Genomic DNA, 19,960 nt, shown 5'->3' with positions numbered 1-19,960 from the left:
GTTCCATTAGTCCTCTCTCTGGGTACAGATGGCTCTCATCATCACAAGATAATTAGAATTGGCTCAAAATGTCTCAGTCTTGCAAAGAGCCAAATCCAATGGAATTGATCATCGTATAATCTTGCTGTTTCCCTGTTATGAGTTCAAATGTTGGAGTTCTTGTTCTTCTCAAAACACAGGGCTTAGAGGCTTAGAGCCCTCCGAATATCTCCAAATCCAAAGGTTCTGTCCTTCAGCCTCTGCCTCTGCTTTCTTCAGCCTCCAACCAACACAGAGATGGAATGTCTCTCTTGTCTCCTTCTGGGGAGCCCAGCCACCAACTTGCCGCGGAGAGAGGGCTTCTGGCGTAGCTCCACTGAAATCCGTCAAAGTGTTCTCTGCACCAGAGTCGCTCCTCTCGAGTCCAGCGCGACCAGCCAGCCAAGAGGAAAAAATGTATTCTGCCATAGATCCCTCATCGCTGGCCTTTTATCTGACTCTTCTGAGAGAATGGGATTATGGGTTTTCTCCCATAGTGCTCTCTGGCCCAACGAGCTTTAAGGGAGGTGTGGACTCCCTTGAAGTTAGAAAGTGTACTTTGTGAAGCTAGCATACTTGTGGACTCCAATGAGTAAAGGTGTGAACACAAGCCTTGTATTAATTAGTTCTACTTAGTACCTTGTTTCAGGTTCTGCCCAAAACATCTTCTTGTAAGATTAGATCAACTCTAATTAGTTAGCAGTTAGTAAGAATTCCAGCATTTCCCTGTACAATGGAATCCTTGTTCTGCTTATTTCACTTAGCATCAGTTCATCTAACTCTCTCCAGGCCTCTCTAAAACCATTCTATTGATTGTTTCTTAGAGAACCATAATATTCCACAACATTCATGTACCATAACTTATTCAGTCATTCTCCAACTGAAAGTTAAAAACTTTTTGTACAAAACCAATGCAGAAAACATTAGAAGGGAAGCAGAAAACAGGGGAAAGGAGGGAATTTTACATCCAAGGGGTCTAATAAAGGTCTAGTTTCTAAAATATATAGAGAAATGGCTCAAATTTATAAGAATGCAAGCCATTCTTGAATTGATAAATGGTCAAATGATATCAACATAAAATTTTCAGATGAAATTAAAAAGCCATTTCTAGTTATAAGAAAATAAAATGCTCTAAATCAGTACTGATAAGAGCAATGCGAATTAAGACAACTCTGAGATATCAATATACACCCAGATTGGCTAAGAGGACAGGAAAAGAAAAGGATAAATGTTTGAGGGATGCTGTAAAACTGGGACACTGAAACATTGTTGGTGAGTTGTGAAGTGATCCACCATCCTGGAAAACAAATTGGAACTATACTCAAAGGACTATCAAACTGTGCATACCCTTTGATACAACAGTGTCTCTACTAGGTCTATATCCCAGTAAAAAAGGGAAAAGGATCCACATGAGAAAATATTTGTAGCAGCCCTTTTGAAAACACAAGAAACTGGAAACTCAGTAGATGCTCATTGTTTGGAGAATGGATGAATATGTTATTGTATATAAATGTTATAAAATGTTATTGTTTTATAAGAAACAATCAGCAGGATGATTTCAGAGAGACCTGGGGAAACTTATATGAATTGATGCTAAGTGCAGTGAATCGAACAAAAATAACACTATATTCAGCAAAACCAAAATTATGCAATTATCAATTATAATGTACTTGGCTTTTTTCACCCATGAGACGATTCAGGTCAATTCCAACATACTTTGGGATGAAGAGAGACATCTGCACCCAGAGAGAAGTCTGTGGGAACTGCATGTGGATTGCAACATAGTATTTTTACTCTTCTGTTGTTGTTTGCTTTTTGTTTTCTCTCCCATATTTTTCTTCTTTTTGATCTATTGTTTTCTTGTGAGCATGATAAATGTGGAAATATATATACAGTAGAACTTTCCTGTGCAACATATTGGATTACTTGCTATCTAGGGGAGAGGGTTGGGAGGGGGAGAATTTGTAACACAAGGTTTTTCAAGGTTGAATATTAAAACTATACTTACATATATTTTGAAAATTAAAAAAAAAAAAAAAGATCTCGCCAATGTGGTTCCTGCTTAACATTTCAGGCTTTAAACACATTACTGGTGAATAGACACTATGATGCACAACCACACTGATTTTCTTTTTGTTCCTTTTACATACCAACTATTTATTGCTTCTATTTTCTATACACTGGCTATCTTCATATTTGGAATGTTGTTTTTCATATCATTTGATTCTTACAATCCCTGGCTTCCTTTAAGATCAAGCAGACGCACCAATTCTCGTAATAGGCTCCTCCTTGTTTCTACAGCTTGTGTTAACTTCCTCTCCAAGGATATCATCATTCTACTCTATATTTGTCTTGTATATACCTATCTACCTATATGTTGTGTTTCATATTAAAATGTAAGCTTCTTGAGGGCAGGGAGTGTGTTTGCTTTTTCACTGCAACCCTAAAACCCAGTAATGCTCCAACATAGCGTAAGTCAACTAATTAGCTGACATGCCAATAATGGTTTTGGGTCCATGCCATTTTATAATGGAATCTTCAATAGATTAATAGTCTACTCAATGAATGAGAGGCTTCTGGAAACATTCTTAGTGCTAGAGACTTTATAGACATTTACCAAACAATATTAAATATATCCTGAAAAAAAGGACACATAACATAAAATACACCATTTGTTTTATTGGAATCTAAAATTGGTCATTTTAAAAACAAAATTGTAACTCTAACATGAAAGAATTAATAAGAACAACCTGTGATTGGTTTGGAAACAAATGAAATAGAGCAGTCCTGATACTGCACACCTGTCCCTAGAACTTTATGATCATGTGAATATAATTTCCTATCTCATTTGAAATATACACCTTAATTTTCCATGAACTTAAACTTTTCAAAAGATAAGATAAAGAGAATAAAGTGAATAGAGGTAATACATATGATTTTTTTTAATGACAAAGATTTAAATGGGGAAAAAATGAGAAAGTCAGAGGGAAAATTAAAACATGAAAGTTTTAACATAAAAGAAAAAGGGAGCAATCAGAAATGAAAAGATGAGAAAAAAACACACCATTCAGTTTTATGAATAAAGCAGGCATCCTTTCATATTAAAAAACAAACAAACAAACAAACAAAAAAAAAAAAAACTATTTTGGGATTTTACAAATCCAGTGGCTTTTCTATACCTTTTGTAGAGCTCTTTTTTAAACTGATAAAAATTATATAGTGCTTTAATATTTAATAGGACATTCCACTTAACCTTTGGTACTTAGTTCCCTTATCCACAAAAAAGAACATTTCATATCAAATAACAATGTAAACAATTGATAAGTGTAATATAATACTCTGCAAGAAGACTGAGAAATCACAAAGGTAGAGCTAATTAACAGATCTATAGCCAAAGAAAGGAGAAATGGCTCCACAGAAATTTTCAAATTTTTAATTATTTCACATTATTTCACATCATTCAATAACTTAAAATTTAATTATTTCAAATAATTTAATAACTTGGATATTTTGTGAAGACATTAATTTTCACTAAAGACACACACACACACATATATATAATATCATAATTTAATAACATTAGCATTTCAATTTTTGTTCATGAACTTTATAGAAAAATTTATTTTTAAATCTCTGCCCCTAAAATTAAGGTGGGTAGGTAGAAATTCCATATCTTTCTGCTAAAATTTAAATATCACTCCCAGAATGTTTACTTCTTATATTTTTTCATTGGAAACTCATATTTTCCATTTCTGAGAAAACAATTTATCACTTCTCAACATTTAGGTCTTTAAATATTTATACATTTAAGCTTTGTATTTCTTAAGCAATGAGTTTTATATGTAAAACATATATCATGCGTATGTTATACACTCACTTAAAATGAAGATCCTTGAAAGTAAAATGTGTTTCAACTATTCCTGTTGTTTTCACTCTGGTTCTGAGAACATCTTGCTGTGTTGGGATATAATTTGGATGTGCTATTCTGTCCAAGTCATTCAAGTAGCTGGGGGAAAAATATGGTAGGTTAATCGTACCAATAAAGATGGACTAGCAGGACAAAAAAACAACCACCACCACCACCAAAAAAACAAAACAACAACAAAAAAAAAATAAGTAAAACATTTTCTTAGTACTTGTTCTGAGATGTTAGTCAAAGATCAAATTGAGACCTAAACATTTATGAAAATTCCTACTGAAGTAAAATGAATTTTTAAAAAAAATTAAGTAAAAAAAATACATTTGAAGTAGAAATAAAAGCAAAATCCAGAATAATATGTAAGTCAAATAAAAGCAACAAGTCTAATTTTACTCCTAATTTCTAAATGTATTCAGGGTTTAGTGAGAGAACATCTGATAACAATGTATTCCTTTAACAGGATGGTAAAGCTTTGACACAGACAGATTGGACAGTGATCTGATGCCTAAGGATCAATCCAAGTGTAGAGTGGCTCACAACAATATTCTTCATTCAATTAATTCATGAATTATTTCCTGGTATAACAACTTTCACAAAGGTACAAAGGGACTGCATTCTGTAATAGGGGAATATATGCCCACATAAATGAAATGATTATTCTTTGAATTTTTGAGTATCACACCTAACTTCACTGGATTTTGTTAAAAATGAATCTGCCCAACTTTTTGTGGCTATATATCTATGCAATCTATGTGACAGCTTTATGGTATGAGTTATGTTGGGGAACTTTTTTATAAAAGGTTGTAGTAATTCTTTCATGAAACTTCTCTCAAACTGTTAACACCACAATCAGATTTTGTTTTTTGTTTTTGTTTTTGTTTTTTAGTTTTTTCTATTTTCTATTTCTCTATCCAGTCAACTTTCTACTATTTATACAAAAGCAGTTCATTCAAGTCAACTAGCTTTTCTTGCTCTGTCATGGGATTCATTTGACCAGCATAACCAGTTTTTTATGTGGTTACATTTGCTAGGATATAGGTTAGGATTAACAGAATATTTCTTTGAGAAATATAACTGTTAGCTAGTAAATAACAGGCAAAAACTGGAAGATAACAAAATAAATAGTTGTTTTATCATTCTGTAACTCACTTTTGCTGGTGCCATTCCAACCACAAAATAATCTTCTTTTTCTTCTATTCATTAAAACCTGCCTGAAACTCAAATCTTCCATAACTTTTTCTTTCTTTTGCTAATTTAAAGTGATCTCTTCCAAGTCACTCAGCAGCTCATTATCTCTTACCTTAGTACATTGCAAAAAGCTCAGTTATGTAACCATATTTCAGTACATTTTACTGAGACGGTATAACAAGCAAAGAAAAAAGCAAAAACATAAATTTATGGAGAGAACACTAATAAAAAAGACACTTTATATAACAAACAAGAAAGCTTATATTTGATACTACAGAGAGAAGGAGAATAATCACTGAAGGTTAGTGGTAAATACAGCTAAGTGATATGATTAGATCTGTGTTAAAGGAAAAAAAAAACACTATTTTGAAGGTATATGTGGAAGATGGAATGAACTGAAAAGAAACTTGAAGAAAGGAGGAGACTAGGAGATACTAAACACACAGGGAAAAGGTACTGAGAGGTCTGAACTAGGGTGTCAATCAAATGAATGGAAAGAGGACATATAAAAGAGATGTGATGGTGGAATCAACAAGATTCAGCAATTAAAGTGAGAAAGTCTAGGATAAGTCAGAGACTACAGACCTTAACGACTAGGATGATAGTGTCTTCAAATGAAACATGGAAGTAGGGAAATGACTTGGAGTGAGCGGGAAATAAGTTCTGTCTGGTACATGAAGAAGTTGAGATGAGTATAGGATATCTTAAAAAGAGACTCCAAAGAGAGACTTAGGAAACTAGGGCTGGATATATAATTCTGAGAGTCATCCACTTAAAGGTCAATGATAAACTTGCTAAATGTAGAGACACACACAAAAAAGGGCTCAGACAAATGCTTTGGGGAGGGGCAAAAGCAGAAACTTGATTAGGATATAGGACATGGAATTATGAAGTAACAAAGGAAAATGAGTAAGATTCAGACAGGTAGGAAGCAAATGAGAAAAGGTAATTATCACACAGAGCAGAACATCCAGGAGAGCAGTATAGTCTATAATACCAAATGCTACAGGAAGTTGAAGTAAGATGACTGAAAAAAGCCAAGTGATTTAATTGGTTATAACTAGGAAAAAACAGCTAAATGGTAGAATGGATAGAGTTCTGAATTTGAAGTCTAGAATACCCGAGGTCAAAACTGGTTTCAGATACCTACTATCTGACTTTGGGGCAAGTCATTTTAATCCTGTTTGCCTCAGTTCTCTCATTTGTAAAACAAGATAGAGAAGGAAATGGTAAAACACTCCAATGTCTTTTCCAAGGGAAAAAAAAATCTGTGAACCTATGCTCTTTGGGGTCACAAAGATTCTTACAAGACTGAATAATTAAATAACAATAATTAGAAACCTCACTGAGTAAAATCAGTTGAGTAATAGGGCCAGAAAACAAACTGTAAGAGACTAAGAAGGAAGGGAAGATAAGAACAAGTTGAGTAATGAATGCAAATTGCTTTTTTCAGGAGTTTGGCCTGAAAAGAAATATAAGATAATAGCTTCAGAAAAGTGGTCAAAAATTAAAAAAAAAAAAGAAGAAAACCATAGATGAGAGTGTTCTTAGTCCAAATAATACAACTAATTAGGATTGATGGCAATGGGTATAAATAAGGATTTGTCCATGTTAGCTGTCAATGAGAAGACTGGAGAAACTTTAAGGCAAGAATAAATGATGATAAGCATTTAAAATAGTTTATCTTATTTCTTTATTTTATTTGCATGGTAAAATCAGCATAGATTTATTCTGTGCATCCTATGGTTAGATCCTTCCATATTCCTAACTTGATCTCATTGCTATACATTATATATGGAATCTAATCCTGAGTTCAAATGTGGAAATGGCACTATCATTAGTAATGAAAACAGTCTGCTATAGAAAAATTGGCAAATTTATTACTGGACACATTATTTGCTTTACTTCAAAAGTTTAATCTGAAATTGTTCTCAGATTTTCTGATTTAGTTGGGTCTCATGTTGAACATCTGGAGACTTATTTTTTGTTCTGTTTTTCACTATTTCACAAAATAAAGCTACTTATAATTTCCCTCTGTCCTCCTCTAAGATTTTTTAAGTTAGCTTGTATTTAAAAAGTAGTGCTGACCTTATCTGCTTTGACCTCCTTTGTGTAAGAGATAAGTGCTTGATGGCTAAACAGTTATGCTTTTTTTTTTTTTTTTGAGTTTTTTCATGTGGTGACCTTTACAAGTAAACTTTTGGGCTGATTATAGTCAGAATCAATATCTTTAGTTTTATCAATTTCACATTTTCAAAATTAAGCACTTGTTTAACTAGATCAAATTCTAGTCATTTTCTTTTTAATTTGCATTGTATTTTTTTTTTTTTTGGTCTTTATGCTCCCCTCCCCCACTTTTAGCAAGGAATAAAAAGGACAAGCTAAATAATGAATCTATTTTTTTAAAAAACTCATAACATATAAAGGTGCCCCCTATATGTTATGTTAATTCTCTATGATATATATGAGGACATGGATAAAAATTGAATGAGATGTCATGACATCCTTGATAATGAGATATGGCTGTACCATAGTAAGATATGACCTAAAAAGATAGAGGGAAGGTAGAAAAATGAGAATCTGTACTAATGACAGATAGACAGGCAGTTACAGAATAAGATTTTATATTTCCTATTCTTATTCTTCATTAACTCTAGCTAGCTAATGAGGATGTAGTGTATTTGAAAGTCTCCTTACTGGAACAGATATTCTGTTCAAACATTAGTTGTTTTCTTGTACATAGACCTCAAATGATTTTCCCTTATGGTCCAGTAGAATTCAATAAAAATGCCTTCTTTTAGGCTTAAATTAAATGGAATGGCATTATAAACAAGAGTTTTTATTTATATCAAATGATTTCTAGTCTATGAAAAAAGGATATTTCTGGCCTGTTGGCTTAAGTTAACAATACAGCATAGTATTAATAAAGTCAACAACAAAATTAGGTTCTAGTTACATACTTAAAGGAAAATAATGTTATTAATTCAATTTTGAATTGCAATTATTACCTTTAAAACATTAAAGTGAAATAGACTTATTTTTTCCAACTCTAGGAATTTCAAGGTAAGACTCACTTATTTAAGAAATTGCCAGGGTATCTTCATCATATGCTACTTTACCACAAACAGAGAAATTTCTTTCTTTGGATCCAAAGTCCTATGTGAGTTCTGAGGAGACACAACATTATACAATTTGCCCTGAAATTTGCCAGGTGTCTGACTGACTCACCAGTGTCACCAGTAGTTATACTGGTATATGCTCTTAATGATCCTTTGGCAATAATATTGTGGCAACTTGCCCAGGCATCTGTCTCTTCCTTGTTGGTTAGCTTCAGATCTACCTCTACCCTCCTATTGGAAAAGCTTAAGTCCAGACATTATATAGATACTAGCAAAATATATGGTTCACATAATGAGTGCTAAATAAGGTCTGACTGGTACATGGGAATGTGAGGCTAAGTAGTCAAGAAAGGATAGGTAAAGGAGGCGAGAACAGAACTGCCCCTTGCATATAAAGGATGGGAAAAGCATTGCAGATAAAAAGAATTGAACACTGTCTTAGAAAGATTGTTAGCAGCTTTTGTAAGCCCAGTTAGTATTAGAACCAGGATCAAAAGTCTGGCATTCTAAGCTAAATGATGTGTTGACTACTACGTGATAAAAAACATAATTGATAAAAGAATTGTTTTGGATGATTAATCTGATAGTGGCAAACAAAGACAGGGAACGATCAATGAAGAGATTTATAAAACAGAGTTGTCCCAGATAGTTCTTACCCATTAATATTGATACACAATGTAATATTATATATAGGTGCTTAAATCTTAACTTAATAGGGCCATAAGTAGTAAAGAACCATTCAAACATTTTTTGGCAAAAAAAAAAATAATGATTCTTTAAAGTTATTAGTGTAGTTAGGTGGATAAAGGGCTATCTTTGGAGTTGGAGGGTCTAGATTCAAATCTTGTGTTTAATATATTGACTATCTGACCCTGAGTACATTATTCAAACCTGTCAGTAGCTCAAATAATCTAAAACTACAAATAGGAGAGCTAGTTGTCCATCTACATTGATGGACAGGATTTCTTCTCTAGGACCTCCTTATAATCATGAAATTACAGGAAAGGGAAAAAAAACTCTTAATAGGGAGGAACATACTATATTATGTAGTATGTTTCTATATATGAGAGAAAGGGATGCAATGTTAAATCTCTTTTAGAAAAATATAATATTGTTAAAATATTTAAAAGAATCCTCTTGTATATTGTATTTCAAAAAGACAAAAATCTGCTTTGTAGATTTGTGCATCTTGCTATGAGAAACAGTTGTAAAAAATCACAAATTTATAAAGTACAAAAAAAAAATATCCTTAAACTTATTCAACTAAAGAGCTGCTCTAACACTTTTAGAATTTATAAAATTATGTTTATGCCTCAACTTTTCAATTACATTTCTATATAATAAAGTATTATTTTTCTTTTTCATGGTATGAAAAAAGAAGAAAGGAGTGAATATGAAGACTTTCACCAAAAAAGTGCTTAAAATTTATGGAAAGGATCCGTAAGGGGATATGAGAAAGTGACTGTTATACAAATCACTAAAACCATTTATCCTGTAAAATTCAAGTATCAGTGAATACTACTGGTTATACAGTGGATCTTTTCAAATTTCAATTGTTCTAATAAGTAAAAAATAAAGTCAGTATGCATAAAGAATTTCATTTAAACTCTATTTCTCTGAAATATATTTAGTTACTTTGTTGAGAGTTGGGGAAAATGAAGATTATTGACAGAGATTTAGTGAATCACTGACTATTCACTATAAATAATGCAATGATGATATAAAGAAAAGCCTGATTAACATTTATAAAGCATTCATTATAAGAAAGATACTGTATTAACTACAGATATAAAAAGCTGTGGAAGACAAAATTCCTATCCATAAAGATGCTGACAATGAAACTCGAGAGGACACAAACATTGAGTATATTATAAGTACTCAAAGAATACTATAGATGATAATTACTAAAGATGTTCTGAAATGAAAATGTGTGGAATGAAGCAGTTAAGGAAGGCTTCACCATTCACATACCCCAAGAGTCACATAATCTATCACAAGCTATTTCTCATTTAATTGAGTCATTTGAACTCTAAAAATGTCAAGGAATGCCAATAAGAAAATGAAACCATTTTGGAAAGTTTAGCAAACACAGAGAATGTTTTTTCACCCTTAGCAATACTAGTGAACAAAACCAAATTAAAATAATACTAAACACTTTCTTTAGAATTATTTAAACTACCAACAATCTCTGGGGCAAAATTTAAAAGGCAGGTAGGGTTTTATAACTGCTTGAATTAATAGGCATAAGTTGAAGAGTCTGTTCATTAAATGACCATTTAAAGATTTTACTTCTATTGTCTCTAAAGTGATCTACTGCAACATGTGTTATACTCAAAACCATTTTTAGGTAAGCTGCTATTTACTGCCTTGTGAGGAAACTTAAGCACACTTAATCTCCCAAATGAGAGCCTGGAACTTTTGAAAGAAATATCTCCTTCAGGTACACTTTGTTAGAGCATGGTTTCTCAATATTAGGCTAGAAAAGAGTTTCTTCATTCTTTTTGTATATGGACATTTTTGATAATTTAATCAAATCTATGCACTCCTTTTCAGCAAGATGTTCGTTTTTCAATTCATAAATTAAGGAAATGCTAAATTTCAGTTAGGAGTTACTTAAAAGACATACTCCTCCCTCCCCCCTATTTAAATTGCAGGAACCTCAGAAAAATATTTCCAAACTCCTTGGTTAAGAACCCTTGATCTAATACAATAGTACAGTAATAATCCAAGTATATCTTAATTTCTCTGGCTCCAGCAAGATTTGTAAGACTTGCACATATATATGTGACTACTGGCATTGAAGACTGTATTTGTTTTTTCTTGGAAATGTATCTTAAAAACATTCCCCTCATATATATTTTTTATTAAAAGCACATACATTCATGTTTTCAGGCATTTCTGAACAGAAAAAAAATAACTAACAAAGACATACTGAAACATACAAAATAAAACATTAAAGACATTCTTGTCTTTTTTAAAAATTTATTTTGAATTGTGTAGCGATGAATCTAATTAGCATAAAATTTAATTACAAGGAGACTTGTTTAGAATTATTAATGATATTTTAATTCTGAATTTAAAATTACTTACTATGCTGCAGAATCATTAAGTTGATACTCCCGGGATCTGTTGAAACAGGCTTGTACACCACTATCTTTCCACAATCTTTTGATAACACCTGCAAGTTCTGCTGTCATAAAACCTTCTTCAGCAGCACCAGCAAGAACAAAAAGTTGCCGGGCATCATCCTAAACAAATGTAAAAGGTAGGGAGAAGAAAGAAGCTGTTATAAAACAAAAATAACCAATTTGTTCTGTTCTAAAATATAAAACAAAATTTAAAAAAGAGTGGCAAATGTGCTCTTCCTACACATTATTATGTATTTACATTAAGAAAAAATTTAGAAGTAAAAATTTACAGAATCAGAGAATGTCATTGGTGAAAGACATCATACCTGAAAAGAAAATTGGAATTGATCTGTTTCTACACATTTCTTTTACAGAAAGAGAAAATGAGGTGCAGAGAAAAATAATTTGTCCAAGATGTCTCCTAGGTAGTAGGAGAGAACTAGAACTCTAATCAAGAGTTCTTTCTATGATATGATGTTATTTTTTCCGTAGAACAGACTGCATAGCAAGATATGTTTCCTGTCCTTGAGGTAGCAAATGAGTCAATATACATATAATTTCTATAATGCCTTCAAATGACAAAGAGCTTTCTACCAACCTCCCAATAAAACTTTTTGAGGTAATGTTTAGAATCACATTAAAAAAAAAAAAACTGATAAGGAAATTAGAGCTTAAAGAAATCTGAGACTGATCCATACTAGCACAGCTAACCCATGTATTGCAGCACCTTTTTATGAAGACATTCTGTATCAAAGTATCTGACTTATGTGGGCATTATAATAGTTATTTTGAAGACCTCTAATAATAGATATTCTGTGGCCCTAGTCCTTCAGGAACTGCCAATATTTGGGGGTAATACTATTAAATAAAGATGTATGCTGGAACTTGAAAAACAGATAGCATTGAGTTATTTAAGGACTCAGGTAAAAGATAAGTATTCTAAGCAGAGGTGGGAGCAGGAAAAACATGGAAGAACACTGTTTTGTTTGAAGGGTATTGCAGAGATTAAAATGAACAAAGTCAAGAAGTTCATTCTTTCATTTCAATAACAATTCATTTAACTAAATGAACCAGAAATTTCATTTAGGGGATTAGTGGCATACAGTATTGAACAAGTAGGTGGGACTAGATTACTTGAGCATCCTGAAAGATAAACAAATTTAGATTTGGAGATTAATTTATGTTCCTTATTTGCAATTAAAAATAAAAACTCCAGATACTTTTCACTATGAATTAATGAAAACGAAGGGTGAATGGAAAATAATTATAATTATTTTAAAACATAAGTCAAAATAGCCATTTTACCAGAGTATCTAGATATTTTCATTAATTTTATACATGTATTCATTTTTTTTTGTTTGAACTTTTAAATTTTCTCAATTTTCCTTTTTCACTTCACTATAAAGTTTATATGCAAGAGGTGCGTGTCTATGTATGTGTGTGTATAAAGTAGAAAATTGTTTATTATTAGGCTTCATTATTAAGTAGGGATTAATTTCCTTCTTGGCTTTAACATAAATAATATTTTATTACAATGTTAAAATCATGATCAAAATCATGCTATCTCTAATTAAATATATCAAGATCTTGAGACAATATCATATGAGTAATGGATATAAGCAGAAAAGAGAATGTAGATTGTATAGTGTGGTTGTCTTCTAAGTTTTTAATTATCATGTGAAAATAGATTTAGAAGTGTTCTGTTTGGCTCTGACAAGCATAATAGGGAAAAAGTGCAGAAGAGTCAAAGAAATGAACAATTTAGTTTTAATGTCAGGACAAACAAATTTTCTATTAAGAGATCCAAAAGTAGAATAGATTGTTTTACAAAGAGACTAGATATTTCCCCCCAGGTACTAAGCAAAGTTTGGGTAACTATGCTTTGGATGTGTTATGGTGTCAGTTTCTTTCACATTAAGTGCCTTGATAGTCTCAGAAGTCCAGTCTTATACAAAAGTTGTGATTCCACATCTAAATGTTTTGCTTTTACTTCTAAAATGTCATTATGCTTTAGGACAAAGAACATCTATATACAGGGAGCATTTTCTCTAAATATATATTAGAAACTTTGTGATGGAAAATTTTGGATTGACTTGATTTTTGCTAACACCAAAATGGATTTTAGATGTTTCATTAAGAAGCAAGAAAAAAATGATATGTATATTTTATCACATAATAGAGGATCTTTTCTATTAAAAAAGGTGACAATTTTTAAATCATCTCTTTTATTTATTTTTAGAAGTAAAAATGTTATGTTATGATCCACACTCAGTTCCCACAGTCCTCTCTCTGGGTGTAGATAGCTCTCATCATCACAAGATCATTGAAACTATTCTGAATCATTTATTCCACTGATTGACTACCCTATTTTTTAGCCAAGACAAAATGGTTTTGATGACTGCAGCCTTATAATATAATTGTAGGTCTGGCACAGCTAAGCCACCTTCATTGTTTTTTTTTTTTTTTTTTTTTAATTCCCTTGAAATTCTTGCCCTTTTGTTCTTCCACATGAACTTTGTTATTTTTTATAAATCTGTAAAATAATTTCTTGGGAGCTGGATTGGCATGGCACTAAATAAGTAGATTAATTTAGGTAGTAATTGTCATTTTTAATATATTAGCTTGGCTTATCCAAGAGCACTTGATATTTTTTGCAATTATCAATCACATCATATTTCATTTGTTTGGAAAGTATTTTGTAATTGTGCTCATATAGTTCTGGCTTTTGCCTTGGCAGATAGACTCCCTAATATTGTATATTATTAACAGTTATTTTAAATAGAATTTATCTTTGTATCTCTTGCTGTTGGACTTTGTTGATAATATATAAATTGCTGGCGATTTATATGGATTTATTTTGTATCCTACAACTTTGCTAAAAATGTTAATTATTTCTAATAGTTTATTAGTTGACTTTCTAGGATTTTCAAAGTATACCATCATATTTTCAAAGAGTAATAATTTGGTTTTCTCATTATCTACTCTAATATCTTTGATCTATTTTTCTCTCATTGCCAAAGCTATAATTTCTGATATAATATTGAATAGTAATGATGATAGTAAGCAACCTTATTTCACCCCCAATCATACTGGGAATGGTTCTAGTTTGTCCCTAATTACATATGATGCTTGCTGATGGTTTTAGATAAATACTACTCATCATTTTGAGGAAAACTCTATTTACTACTATGCTCTCTGGTGTTTTTAATAAGAATGGGTATTAGATTTTACCAAATGTTCTTTCTGTATCTAATGAGACAATCATATGATTTTTAGTAATTTGGTTATTGATATAGTCTATTATGCTAATAGTTTTCCTAATATTGAACCAGCCCTTGGTCATGGTGTATTATCCTGGGGATAATTTTTCTGTAATCTCTTTGCTAATTTTTTTTTGCACCAATATTCATTAGGGAAATTTGTCTTTCTCTGTTTTCACCCTACCTGGTTTAGGTATCAGCATCATATTTGTGTCATAAAATGAATTTTGTAGGACTCCTCCTTTCCTTGTTTTTTTTTTTTTTCAAATAGCTATATAGTATTGGAATTGTTCTTTAAATTTTTTGTAGCATTCACATGTAAATCCAACTGGCCCTGGAGTTTTTTTTTTTTTCCCATAGGGAACTGATTAATAGTTTGTTCTATCTCTTTTTTTCCCCTAAAATGGAAAGGTTTAAATAATTTATTTCCTCTTCTGGCGTAAATAATCTGGGGTATCTATATTTTAAGGTATTTTTTCCATTTCACATGGATTATCAAATTTATTGATATATAATTGGGCAAAATAACTCAATAATTGCTCCAACTTCTTCATTGGTAGATAATTCTCCCATTTCATTTTTGAGATTAACAATTTGATTTTCTTCTTTCCTTTTGTAAATAAATTATATATATATATCCATATATATATTTTTTTCCATAAAACTTTTAGTTTTACTTATTAATTCAATCATTTTGTTACTTTCAATTTTGTCAATCTCCCCTTTTATTTTTAGAATTTCAAATTTTGTATTTAATTGAGGGTGTTAATCTGATGTTTTTCTAGCTTGTTTTAGTTGCAAGCCCTATTTATTGATTTTCTCTTTTTCTAATTTCCCATAATAACCCCTTTGGCTGCATCCCACAAATTTTGGTATGTTCTCATTATTGTCATTCTCTTGGAAAAAGTTGTTGATGGTATTCATGATTTGTTGTTTCACCTATTTATTCTTTGGGATTCAATTATTTAATTTCCAATTACTTTTTGGTCTATTTTTCCCTGGCTTTTTATTGCACATAATTTTTATGCATCAAGAACTGAAAAAACACACATTTACTATTTCTGCCTTTCTGCGTTTAATTTTAAGCTCTTTATGCCCTAATATATGGTCAATTTTTGTACAGGTTCCATGAACCGCCAATAAAAAATATTTTCCTTTCTGGATTCATTCAGTTTTCTCCAAAGATCATACCTAACTTTTTAAAAAACTCTATTAACCTCCTTAACTTCTCTATTTTGTAGTTCAATTTATCTAGTCCTGAGAGCACAAGGTTGAGATCCTTCATTAGTAGAATTTTGTTGTCTATTCTTCCAGCTCTCAACTTTTCTTCGAGAAATTTGGATGCTATACCACTTGGTGCATAATGTTTATTGTTGACATTACTTCATTATCTATGGTATCCCTTAGCAAGATATAGTTCCCTTATCACTTTTAATTAGATCTATTTTTGCTGTTGCTTGATCTAAGATCAGAATAGCTACCCTTGCTTTTTTTTTTTTCTTTCAGATGAAGCATAATAGATTCTGCTCTAGCCTTTTACCTTTATTCTATATGTATCACTCTGGTTTAAATGTATTTCTCGTAAACAACATTTTGTAGTATTTTAGCTTTTAATCCAATCTGCTATCTGCTTCCATTTCATGGGAGAGTTTATTCCATTCACATTCATAATTATAAATGACTAATTCTGTATCCACTCCCATCTTATTTATACCAAGTTATGCTTTTCTCTTTCCTTCCCCCCTTTCCCTCCTCCCCAGTATTTTGCTTCTGACCACCACTTTCCTCAAAATACCCATCCCTTTAAAGCCTCTACCCTTTTCTTATATCTTTCTCCTACTACTTCTGTTTTCCCTTCTATTAGCCTCCCATTTTCCTTTCCCTTTCCCCTCCCACTTTCCTAGAAAGTGAGAAAAGTTTTTCTCTGAAACCAAATATGTCTAATATTCTTTGAACCAAATCTAAGGAGGATAAGATTCACACAATGTTCATTCCCCTTCCTTCTTTCCCTCAATTATAATAGGTCTTCTTTGCCTCTTCATAAGATGTAATTTCCTTCATTTTACCTCCATTTTCTTCTGTTTCCAGTGCAATCCACTTTCTACCTCTAGTTTCTTTTTCATATTATCATATTATGATAATTGTCATTTCTTATCTCTCCTACATCTATTTCCCAAGTCAGTTGTTTTTTTAATGAGCCATTTTACATTTTTCAATTTTTCCTTTTTTTTTTTTTTTTTGGTTTTGCTTGACTGATTCTTGATGTCTCATTGAATTATTCATTTCCTTTTATTCAGTTTTAATTTTTAGTGAATTATTTTCTTCACTTACCTTTTTAAACTCCAATTGAATTGTTAAATGAGTTGTTTTATTCTATGGATTTTTTTCTATTTAACAAATTCTGTTTTTCAAGTTGTTTTCTTTTTCCATTTGTCAAATCTATTTTGTAAGACGTTATATGTTTTTCCCATTTCACTAAATCTATTTTGTAAGGAGTTTTCTTCACATAATTTCTTTTCCAAGCCCTCTTGCAAAGTTCTCCTTTCCTTTCTCCTTTTTCTTCTAACTGTCTTTTAAGATTCTTTTAAGATTGCCCCCCATTTTATCTCTTAATAGTGAAAGTTTATGGCAATTATATGAACATTTCCAGAACACAGAATGTTTAGTATATTTTTAATATATTTCATCATATCTCTTAAAACAACCTGCATTTCATGCAGTTGGTGTTTAAAATGCAAACAATGTTAAAAAGTATCTTCCAACATTTAAGGTAATTTTTCCTAATTTAATACTTCAAATACATTAGATTTTATACTTAATTTAAAATTAATTATACTGTCTGTATTTAATAGATAATCTTCAAAAGCTACTATGGCAAAAACAATTCATCACCACATGGCCAATAGAGAAAAAAAAATCTTCCAGACTTTTTAAAAGTCAGTATCAGATTCTTGGACATTTATTAACTTCCGTTAAAACAATTATTGCTTGGGAAAACGAAAAAAGGCATGATTATAGCATCCTATTCCTGGATACTTGGATTAGTACTTGGAAGTACTATGGATTAGACTGTAATTACGCAGTTGAGATAATTTTTAATTGATTATTTATTTTAATTCCTCACACACATTATGTTTAGTAAAGGAATAAATGCTTTGGCCACCTTCAAAAAGCTTATTTCTTAGTTTACCTAACAATTTAAAATCCAAAATCCTCATAGGTATTAACTTTAGTCTATATTCTGTATTTTTTAAGTAAAATGGAAACATATGATTGTTTACCTCCCCCAACAACAAAAAAACAAACAAACAAACAAAAAAAAAACTGTGATAACACAGAGAAAAGAAAAGAGTTTTTGATGGAGTTGGATATTGAAACATATTAGTTGAAAGAAAATAGAGCCATTTTTCTGGGCAATACATAAAGCTCACCATTTTTCCAGATGTGAAAAAACTGTGAAAAATAATCAAGTCTTCCAGATGGAATCACAATACATAAGCATATGTCTCCTTTAATTTTTAAAGGAAATATCAAGAAGAATGCATACAATTAGCCACCACAAGTAATACATTATTAATAAACCCAAAATAAAAAATTCCTTAAAAGTTCATATTTCTGTAATAGTTAACAAAAGTGATGTAAAAAGAAATTATTTGTTTCCATCCAAAATAATCACTTAATATAATCTAAACTGTAACTTATTCATATAAAACACTCCAATTTATTTTAAAGGCTCAAATTTATGATGTAAGGTGAGATTGTATGGGAAAGAATTGCCCTTCATTTATAATAGCTTATTATTATTTTCTCAATAGCTGGTGCTAAAATTTGTGGCCTATAATATAGCATTTAAATCTAAAGCAGTATCTCAGAAACAGAAGGGGAACTCAAAACAGTTTTCACTATACTTCCAATTCCCCCAAAATGTTAAATCATCCAAAAGGCAACAGATCACTAACCATATCATCATCTGTAAGACACTAGAATCCAAATGAATATGCACTTTCAGACATAAAATTTAAATTGGTTATTATATGTGTGTGTGTGTATATGTATAGACACACATTTTAATAATCATTGGCATTGAAAACAAATGGGGAGAACTGGAGGAGAGTTTCCAAACAAGTCAACAGGACCTTATATTCAGTATGTTTACCATGTAATGGAAATTTACAAAAAAAGTATGCAAAAATGTAGAGACTATTTTTAAAAATAGAAATAAATGAAAAATATACAGAGTATATGCTCAATTAAATCAGTTTTTCCAAAAATAGTGACAAATCTAATTGGTAAAAACAGTGTGGTTTAGGAGACAGGACAGCTGCCCTCAAAGTTAGAAAACCAGGTTCTAAATCCACATTGCATATCCACAGGCAATCTATTCATCTTCTTGTTGCTCAAGGCAATGCTCTAAGACAGAGGTGCCAAACAGAAGGCTAGCTATTCTGCCTGAAACACTGTGACAACCAGAAGTAAATTAGGAAATATTTAAGAAAATAAATCAAAATTCTATACAATATAGATAATGTGGTTTTCTAAGTGATGCAAAACCAGAAATATTTTATCTTTTAGTAGTCTGCCCTCTTTCTACTTGAGTGTTAAACACTATTGCTCTAAGAAAACTGTAGCGCAATTGACCATCTACATTGGTAGAATCTCATATGAGAGTTTCTTTACACCAAGGAAATCACACCAAAAAGTTGAGTTAACTATGTGGCATGTGGATAGAATACTGGGCTTGGAGTAGGGAAAAACCAGTTTAAATCTAGCCTCATATATTTACTAGCTATGTAACTCTCAGCAAAATCACTTAACTATGCTTGTTTTAGTTTCCCCATCTATAAAATGGGGATAAAAATATCATTTATTTCTTAGATGAGGAACAAATGAGATAATACATATAAAACACTAAGAATAATGCCAGGTGCATAGTAAATGCTGTATTATTTTATATTATATAAAATTACAAATTATATTATATTGTAAATATAGCAATGTGATATTTATAATATATCACATAGCTATTATTAAAACACATTCAACTAAACTAAGTTTTACAAAGGTTAAAAATTTCAATTTATTATGATAGGTGATGGGTTAAGTTCTTTTTTAAGATTAACATGAAGAAAAAAGATGCCTGAAGAGTAATATTTCACATTCTGGTAGGAAGAGTTGAGAAAAGAATAGAGAATATTACAATAATTAAAAAAAAAAAACTAGAAAAAATGAAAAGAGTAGAGAGATGAGAATCTACATGTGAGGTCATAAAAATCCCAAACTAGAGTAAGTGTCCATGTAAATAAAAACTAAAATTGCTGTAGTGGAAAA

At 31.2% G+C, this 19,960-nt stretch overlaps 1 protein-coding gene across 1 annotated transcript in view; it reads right to left on the bottom strand.

The window, feature by feature from the left end:
* GNAI1 (G protein subunit alpha i1) overlaps positions 1–19,960 on the bottom strand; it is a 101,583-nt gene that overhangs the window by 17,623 nt on the left and 64,000 nt on the right. Inside the window, exons 4-5 of the mRNA XM_051961912.1 lie at positions 11,335–11,492; positions 3,896–4,024 (exon numbers count right to left, since the gene is read on the bottom strand). Coding sequence (XP_051817872.1) covers positions 3,896–4,024; positions 11,335–11,492 — 287 coding nt within the window. The remainder of the gene's footprint in view (positions 1–3,895; positions 4,025–11,334; positions 11,493–19,960) is intronic.

The sequence above is a fragment of the Antechinus flavipes genome, chromosome 5 (assembly GCF_016432865.1).
Source record: "Antechinus flavipes isolate AdamAnt ecotype Samford, QLD, Australia chromosome 5, AdamAnt_v2, whole genome shotgun sequence".
NCBI lineage: Eukaryota > Metazoa > Chordata > Mammalia > Dasyuromorphia > Dasyuridae > Antechinus > Antechinus flavipes.
Note: the sequence above shows the minus strand (reverse complement) of the source record. Positions and strands in the feature narration are given on the sequence as shown.